Raw genomic sequence first — 7,999 nt, 5'->3', positions numbered from 1 at the left:
TAGGCAATCCTTACTTACACAATAATATAACTCCAAAAATACTTCTACACAATTTTAATTAAGAGCACTAATGGTACAACTACAGTGGATAGTTTGCAGTTTGAACTTGGGTGGAACGATTTGAAGTTAAGTTTTAGCACATACAAAGGGTACAAAATAGAGAGTCGTACAGTAAAAATTAAATGCTGCATTAATAACGAATTTTTTCCAAGTGTGCACCAAGTTTGGTATATATGACACTGAAGAATAAAGTTCCCATAATTAGAGTACACTGTGAGTGTACAACATTTTATAACAACGAAATTTTTCAAATTATGTGCACCAAAATAATTCAAGATTGGTATATATGACACTGAAGAACAGGGTAGCCATTATTAGAGCACACTGAGTGTACAACATTTCATAACAATCAACACAATAAAACATTATAATGTTGTTTTAATAGGTTTCAAAACTTTCAATAACCATAATAAACTCATTTTTAATGAAAATGAAAGTAAAAATTGTAAAATATTAGGTGCAAAGAGTTTTAATAAAATTCATTGGAAATGTTTCAAAAATTGTTTGAATGGAACTTTACCATTAGGATTTATGAATGTATGAGAAATTATATTGTTGTTATTAGAACAAATATTCTTTGTTCAAAAGTGACAATGAAACAAAAGACATTTAACTGGAAATCCCCCAGTAGTTTTCCATTGTTGGTTTAGGTTTAGGTAAGTTCAATTGTTTATATCTACCATATGTACACAGTAGCACATTCAATTAACAGTTTCAGTTTATAAAGTGCTACTGTTCATTTCTTCCCCTCCTGTTTCCTCTGTGGAAAAGTATCTCCTTGCAAGTTGTCAGGTTCTGCAGAAATACCACTGTCATTGTTGGCCAAGGTTTCCATATCTTCCAAGGTTTCATTGCTTTCTTCACCCAAAAAAGAACAAAATGGTGATTACAGCTTTCCTACAATACTGTTTACTAGACTGCTAATGTTATAATATTTGTTTGGCAAACATAACACAAAAGATGTTTACAGATGTAAACTGTGTTGTCAATGGCATAGGCACCAAACTTTTTAGCACCATCATTGGCTTAGTGCCTACCTATGGCTAAAAAAAGTGCTATGACATACAACATACTAGCCTAACAAAAAATGACAGTTAGCCATCATCTCGAATCAAACCTCTACAATATATGCTTACCTTTTTCTTCACTTATGTCCTGAGGTATTGGCCTTACAATTCCCACGCTTTCAACATCTTCATGGCATGGAATTTCTTCATCTTGGTCTTCAACCTCAAGACCTGATGCGTTTCCTGAATCTTCCACAACACTCAAACTTTCCATACTATCAGAGGTTGCTGAATCTGCTTCGAATGCAAGATCTAGATCTGTTTTAAATACATTTTAATTAATTTTATTATATTTTAGGCTTTTAAATTGGGATATGGCCTCAAAATGTTATGTTCAACAAAGTAGTTAGCCCGGCTGACTCTAGCCCAGAGCAGGAACAGGGTGTGAAGAGCAACACCTGTGTCCTGTGTTATACAGCTTTCGCTGTCCAGCCCTTGAACATAAATAACATTCACGAAAAAAAGAGGCAAACCTGGTGGATTTGAATTTGCTTGGTTTCCCAGTTCCGCTAATTCACAATGAATCTGCTCTGATCTTTTTTCTGGGTACAGTAGCCTAATAGACAGAGGTGCATACTTGGGCCAGTTCAAATCAGTCAAGTGCCTGAAAAAAGGTTAAAATTGTTATTATAAGTATCGAACTTGGGGTGGCAGGCAGGCCAACTCTGGAACTTTCTGCACTGAATTAATCTTTAAGCATTAGAACCAATACGTCAGATTTGTGACTTGTGTTACTGAATTAGGGTCCAACTTTCTCTTTTAAAACTTTGGTGTCTGTGTTTGTTATTTGCCACTTTTGTTAGCAGTTAACACATACTGTAATTTCACCATAATGCCTGAATTTTAAAGCATTACTTACAAGATATATTGAGGTTGTGTGTCAGAACTCTTGTATTGAATTGTCATTTCTTGATCACCTTTCTTCTCTCTCTCTTGGTTTTTTTTTGTGGTTTCTATAACTTTAAGAAAATAATTATGTTGGCTTGTTGTTTAGTGTTGTTTAGGAATAATTTTTAAAAAAATGCATTACCTCGTAAAATTTGTACAAAGAAAATTTGTTGATATCAGCTTGCAGGTTTCGTCAAAAAGTCACTTTTTGTTGTTGAACAAAAAGACAGATGTATTCCATTGATTGATTTACATACATGGTATGAAAAATATCTCCGAAAAGTTTGCAGTTTTCAATGCCAACAATTTCATGCACAAAAATTGTCCAGCAAATAAAATATAAAATCTGTGCAACATCATTTATTAGAAATATCTGGTACAATCTCTAAGTATAAGCACCAAGCATATACAGCTTATACTACTGCGACTGACATATTTACATTTGCAGAAATAAATATTTCTTTACCACGTTTATAATGATATATAGGTGACATATCTCAACTGTGTCTGTTTTGCTGTAGGTTCTTACAACCGTTTACAAAGCACACAAAATTTTGGTCGGTCGATTTTGACCGACTAACTTCTGTAATAAGTAATGTACAGAAACTTAGTCGGCCACTAGTTTAGTCGGTAGCCGAGAATGCCATCGCTGAGGTGTGTGAGGCTTTGCTAAATAAGTCAAATGTTCTTTTTTCCCACCGCATGTACCAGTACCTTTTTCCTATCGCAGACCTTAATCGGAGAGTTGTTTACTGTTTACATCAAAAGACACAAGGGCGCCATCCCCGGGATACAGCTTAGATACGTAACATATGTATAGTAGGGTGGTGGGGGAAGATGGAACACCTTTCCATTCTATTTTCTTGTCTCATTTGGAAGTAAACAAAGAGCTTTCAAAGAATTGTAAAACCGTATGATCACGACTCCCAAAGACCGTTGTTAATTGTTTAAAACACGATCAAGATAATTGGATTTTTTGTGTTAAAGGTGTCCCACCTTTCCCCATAGTACTCTATCTATGAATACAGTTGATTTGAATTTGTACATGAATAAATCGCTGAATTCCTATTAAAGATATGTCTATTTTCCACTTACCATTAATTTAAGAAAAGACACGATGATGATATCTTTAGTAGGCCATGGTGGACCCAAAGTTAGTATAGACCAAGTTAGGAAACGGATTGTAAAACAACCAGTCTTGTTATCCATTGTCGCGCGTCTATGACGTCATAGACGCCACCATTACGGAGCCCACGGCATAACATTTTATCATTGCTGGGTGCTGTTTTTCGTTTAAATATTGCGATTTTTTAAAAACCAAGCACTTCTGCGCGTAAAAATGGCTTTCTACTAATGTTATATCTTATCACAATAATAAAAACCTCACAAAAATAATCAACTTTTATTGAACACTCAATCGATTAAAGAGTAAAAAAACAGAAAATATAAAGTTTACTAACCAAAATAAAAAAGAACATGTTTAAAATATAAAAATACAAACAAAAACGCATAACATTAGCATAAACTGGTGTACCTAGCTGCAGTTTTGCATGTAAATTGCCGTGATTTTACTTTTTGGCTCACAAACTTAACACGTATACCCGGCAACGAAACTTTAAGGTATCTGTGTAAAATTTGCCTAATATCGAAATGACATTGAGGAAAACAATACTGAGTTACTATTTTTGGTCCTCTGCTTGAATTAGTAAGCTACCTTTTCTGCGTTACGGGTCTTTATGAAATCGGAAAATGAGAACACCTTATCTGCTAGTACTTAAGCAGTTTGGAGCTGCATGTCCACTCATGTTGGGTTATAAATGTAGTAAAGAATGGCTCTGTAGATTCGTAGGTAGATCATATACTATTATGTAAACTAAGCTGATTTCTGCTGGTTTTAATCTCCAACGTAAAGTACCCTGTTAAACCACACTGTACGCCGAAAACCAGTCAAAATATTAATATACTTCACATTAATTCCTAGATTTAATGTTATATAACAAGATTTATATTAGAAATTATATTTTAAACGTTAAAACAACCGCTATACGTGTTTTCTAGCTTTCTCGCTTACAAGAACTTAATGAAAACATGCCGTCCATGCATTTGTATAGGCGATTCACGCTCTGTGGGCTCCGTAATGGCGGTAACGAGCGCCGTTTCCTAACTTGGTCTATACTAACTTTGGGTGGACCTAGCGGACCTGCACTAATTAAAGATACCGGGCGCTCGCGTCGAGATTAACTTTGAAAATGCGCAAAACATGCTTCGTCACCGTAATTCGCCTCACTTGCGTAAGATTAACGATTTATTACGTCACAACCGCGGTATATGTTACGTCACAATCGCGGTATGTTACGTCACAATAGTGATATATAACATAACCGTACGGGACGTTATAGCCTTGTTTTTCGCACTGTTTTATGCTAGTGAAAACCTCAACCCCATGCCCTGCCCTTATAACCCCTAACTCCCAACCAATAACTCCTAACGAATTGCGTAATCTGTAACGTAGAAATCAAAGGTAAAAGACGCATTCTAAGACGTAATAATCTAACCTTTGTTTAATTCATGGCGGCTCTTGTGGAAAATACGGTGATCCAGCACGATTTCGCGCATTTTCAAAGTTAATTTTCGACACGAACGCACGAGCTTTTTTAAAAAAATAGACAGCGGGTATCAGTGAGACCAAAGGAACATTTTGAAACCAAAATTTGAGGTGGCCACCAGCTAAAGGATTACCTACATAACCTGATAACCATATTTCGTTTCGTGAGCATTGAAGGCATTAACGTCACAATCGGTATTATTACTATTTAATGCCACGTGGTGTATTGCGCAATAACGATGTTGCAATAACTTTCAGTACGTTTTAAGTTATCGTGTAAAACGTTGTATCTTGTGTATATGTTTTATTTACCAACGATTTCTTTCGTATCGTGACTCCACTAATTGTTAGTTTAATGTAATAAACTAGTTTACACTAAGCTTGATAGGTGTACGCCTTGTCCTCTAATTTGTAGGCGCAGCAATGCTTATAATCACTCGTACGTAAGTTGTATACAGACAGTCAGAAACAATGATAAAACGAAAGTTGGTGAAATTCGCTTCCGCAAGTTATATAATTTTGACATTGTACTTTTTATGGGGCTGGAATGCGGAAAATACAACACGAGAAACCAGTAAAGAAATGTCGGAAACAATCAAAATAGACGAGTTACACCTCGACACAGTAAGCACAACAGCTCCGAAAAAACCGCCTCTTATTTTGTATTGGGGTAAAGCTTGGGGTATAAATGGGCCCGACGAAGGTAGTTTGATGGATGGATGCACACTGACGTACAACCGAAGCAAAATATCGGACGCGATAGCCGTTGTGTTTCACTTCACAACGATTAATAAAAACCAAATACCATGGCAACATTACAGGTTACTTTTTTACCTTTTTTTTTAATTTTCGATAATTCTGAATAGGGCTTAATGTATAGATTGGTTTTGTATTAGTTATCTATATAGAATATATACGGTAAACCTATACAACAGTGCTCTTCAACCGGTGTGCACTAAAATATGGCTGGGGTGCACCAGTGCAAAGGGTATATAAGGGTACATCACAAACTTAACAACTTTTAGCAATAATATTCAGTTAAGAACATTTTAAACAAATTTAGCTACTTTCCTACATTTTTTTGTATACGAATGCTATATCTTGCATCCCTTGGTTAATTTAAAACTAAAGAAACGTCATCAGTTTTACGTTAAAGCAATCAGGAGTGCATGAGTTCGTCACAACAACTTTAGGGGTTCACTAACTCAAAAAAGGTTGAAGAGCACTGCTATGCAACATCAACTTGGTTGTAAATATAGCATTAGCAAGATTTACTTTTGCATAATACAAACTTAATTGACTGCTGTTTAAATAAGCTGCTATTTACATGAATTGCTTAGAGACAAAAAACAGATCTTTGTCTGGTGGTGTGGGGAAGGGCCAGGGTACTTTGGGAAAGATGGCCTACGAGAGTTCGATGGTGGTTTCTTTAACTGGACATGGACATTTAAGCGATCAGCTGATGTATTACGATATTATGGATCCAGGAAAGAGGCCTTGACGTTTGTAAAAAAAGGGAAAAGGGCAATCGATGACGTCATATCCTTTAAAAAGAAAATGGCTGTAAGTATCTTTAAGTAAAGAATAATTACTGTACGGTGTGATTTAGTTTGGGTCATGTTGCTAAACTTTAAACATTAAATGTAGAATTTGGGAAAAATATAATTTGTTTTTAGCTTTGGGGAGTGACTCGTTGCAGTGGAACCAATGGAGCAATAAAACGAATGGAATATTATAAAGCACTTGTTACAGCTGGTTTGAGCATTACCACGTTTGGAGGTTGTTTTCCTGACGTGGAAAACATTCCAAAGCAATACCCGATGCTTTTTGAACCAAAATGGCGAGAACATAAGTTTTACCTCGCCTTTGAAAACGCGATACATTGTCGCGATTATATCACGGAAAAGTTTTGGGACAACGCTTTAAAAAACGATATGGTCCCAGTGGTTTGGGGTCCGACAAAGGACGACGTGTTGTCGGTTGCACCGCTGGACTCCTTCATTCACACCGACGACTTTGATAGCCCAGCAAAACTCGCTGAGTATTTGCAATTCCTGGATAAAAACGACGACGAGTACAGAAAATACTTTCGCTGGCGAGAGGACGAGAAAATGACAGATAAAAAGATGATCAGAATGACTCAGGAACGGTACCCGGACTTAAATATTGAACTGACACCAAAAAGCCTATGCACCAGACTTCTCGAAAACAAAGAAACCAAAATCATTTCCTCTGTCACAGACGAGTTTATTACTTCTGAAACGCCGGAATGCCTTTCATAATCTTGTATAAGTAAAATGCAAAAAAAACAAGCAATCATAATTTTTACTCATATTACCGTTTATAATGTATATGCTCTATACGTAGAACTTATGTTAAATTATTTTAATCGCGATTAACTTGTTTTGTGTAGATATATAAACGACACAAAAGGATTCGTTTGTTTTGTCAGTTTAGCTGCTATGGACTATACACTGCCACTATAAATAACATCGGTTTCGCCGTTTGTCGTTTTTTAGAACTTGGCCATCAGGTTTTGGAAATTTTACATAGAGAGTTTTGCCAAAAAGAATGACCAGCAGTTTAATATTTTATAAAGTAGCATAAAACAGGCTACCAAGAATGCAATTATGCCCTTGTTATTTGAAATTAATTTTATTTGACTTATAATACTGTCGGCTAAGATGTGACAATTATAGCATATAATATCCAGCAGTGTTTTCTCAGGAAAGGGTATTGGAACCGATCCTATTACTACAATGTCGGATTCTTACAGTCGAAGGCAGTATATTTCGTTGAATGTCGTTATCTTTTCGAGCAGATATATTGCATTCTGCCTAGTAACATAGGTTACATCCACTTTGTTGCTTTTCATTACTGCAATACAGGTGTCGTGATATATTCGTTTAGAACTTTAGATTGATATATTTGTACCGGCTATTCCGCATGTGCCGAAACGCTCCTGCGCATAAGGTCGGTACAAATACAATACGTGCTCTAATAAATACGTTTTAAAAAGGCTTGTCTTAAAAAACAAAACCTATGCGAAAAATGTGTTTTTTGTAGCAACATTTAAACTCTTAACAAAAATATTAAACAATACCAGTGGCCTCTGGTGGATTTTACTTCTGTCCCCAAACGACTTCGGACTTCGATCATAGATATCATATAACTTCGCTAAATTAAATTTGTTTGTTCCGTGGTAAATCCCCTAATTTGATACTCAAATCCTGGAGTAAAAATTCTGAGAAATATGAGGTAAAATATACTGTAAACAGAGATATATAGCCTGCAACTAAGCACGAAAACTGTACCCAAATTTAAACATTATGCCTAGTTTTTTGTTTCTGAAGATTACAGCTAGTGTTTAAAAAAAGGA

The 7,999-nt window shown here is 35.7% G+C and overlaps 2 protein-coding genes across 3 annotated transcripts; one reads left to right on the top strand and one right to left on the bottom strand.

Moving 5' to 3' along the window:
- Window positions 1-39: 39 nt before the first annotated feature.
- Window positions 40-2,640, bottom strand: LOC149725000 (uncharacterized). Of its 2 annotated transcripts, none has more exons than XM_089893011.1 (5): window positions 2,158-2,640; window positions 1,987-2,086; window positions 1,601-1,731; window positions 1,197-1,385; window positions 40-914 (listed from the first exon to the last, which is right to left on the bottom strand). In XM_089893011.1, exons 2-5 carry the CDS (start codon window positions 2,031-2,033, stop codon window positions 790-792), a joined length of 492 nt encoding a protein of 163 aa, XP_089749137.1. In that variant the 5' UTR covers window positions 2,034-2,086; window positions 2,158-2,640; the 3' UTR covers window positions 40-789. The 2 variants fall into 2 exon arrangements, with proteins under 2 accessions (XP_089749137.1, XP_089749139.1); XM_089893013.1 differs by having other exon boundaries at window positions 40-918; window positions 2,158-2,430.
- Window positions 2,641-3,917: 1,277 nt separating this feature from the next.
- LOC149724999 (4-galactosyl-N-acetylglucosaminide 3-alpha-L-fucosyltransferase FUT6-like) lies at window positions 3,918-7,570 on the top strand. Its single transcript, XM_089893002.1, has 3 exons — window positions 3,918-5,441; window positions 5,961-6,183; window positions 6,297-7,570. The coding sequence occupies exons 1-3, from the start codon at window positions 5,092-5,094 to the stop codon at window positions 6,900-6,902; spliced, it is 1,179 nt and encodes a 392-aa protein (XP_089749128.1). The 5' UTR covers window positions 3,918-5,091; the 3' UTR covers window positions 6,903-7,570.
- The last annotated feature ends 429 nt before the right edge of the window (window positions 7,571-7,999 follow it).

Source organism: Ciona robusta, chromosome 14 (genome assembly GCF_009617815.1).
Source record: "Ciona robusta chromosome 14, ASM961781v2".
Taxonomy (NCBI): domain Eukaryota; kingdom Metazoa; phylum Chordata; class Ascidiacea; order Phlebobranchia; family Cionidae; genus Ciona; species Ciona robusta.
Note: the sequence above shows the minus strand (reverse complement) of the source record. Positions and strands in the feature narration are given on the sequence as shown.

Coding starts and splice junctions, on each gene's coding strand:
- LOC149725000 (XM_089893011.1), bottom strand. CDS start 2,033: ATGACAATTCAATACAAGAGTTCTGACACACAACCTCAATATATCTT. Junction 1,386..1,600: donor AGCAAATTCAAATCCACCAG/GTTTGCCTCTTT, acceptor TATTTAAAACAG/ATCTAGATCTTGCATTCGAA. Junction 915..1,196: donor GGACATAAGTGAAGAAAAAG/GTAAGCATATAT, acceptor GGGTGAAGAAAG/CAATGAAACCTTGGAAGATA.
- LOC149724999 (XM_089893002.1), top strand. CDS start 5,092: ATGATAAAACGAAAGTTGGTGAAATTCGCTTCCGCAAGTTATATAATT. Junction 5,442..5,960: donor ATACCATGGCAACATTACAG/GTTACTTTTTTA, acceptor TGAATTGCTTAG/AGACAAAAAACAGATCTTTG. Junction 6,184..6,296: donor CCTTTAAAAAGAAAATGGCT/GTAAGTATCTTT, acceptor ATTTGTTTTTAG/CTTTGGGGAGTGACTCGTTG.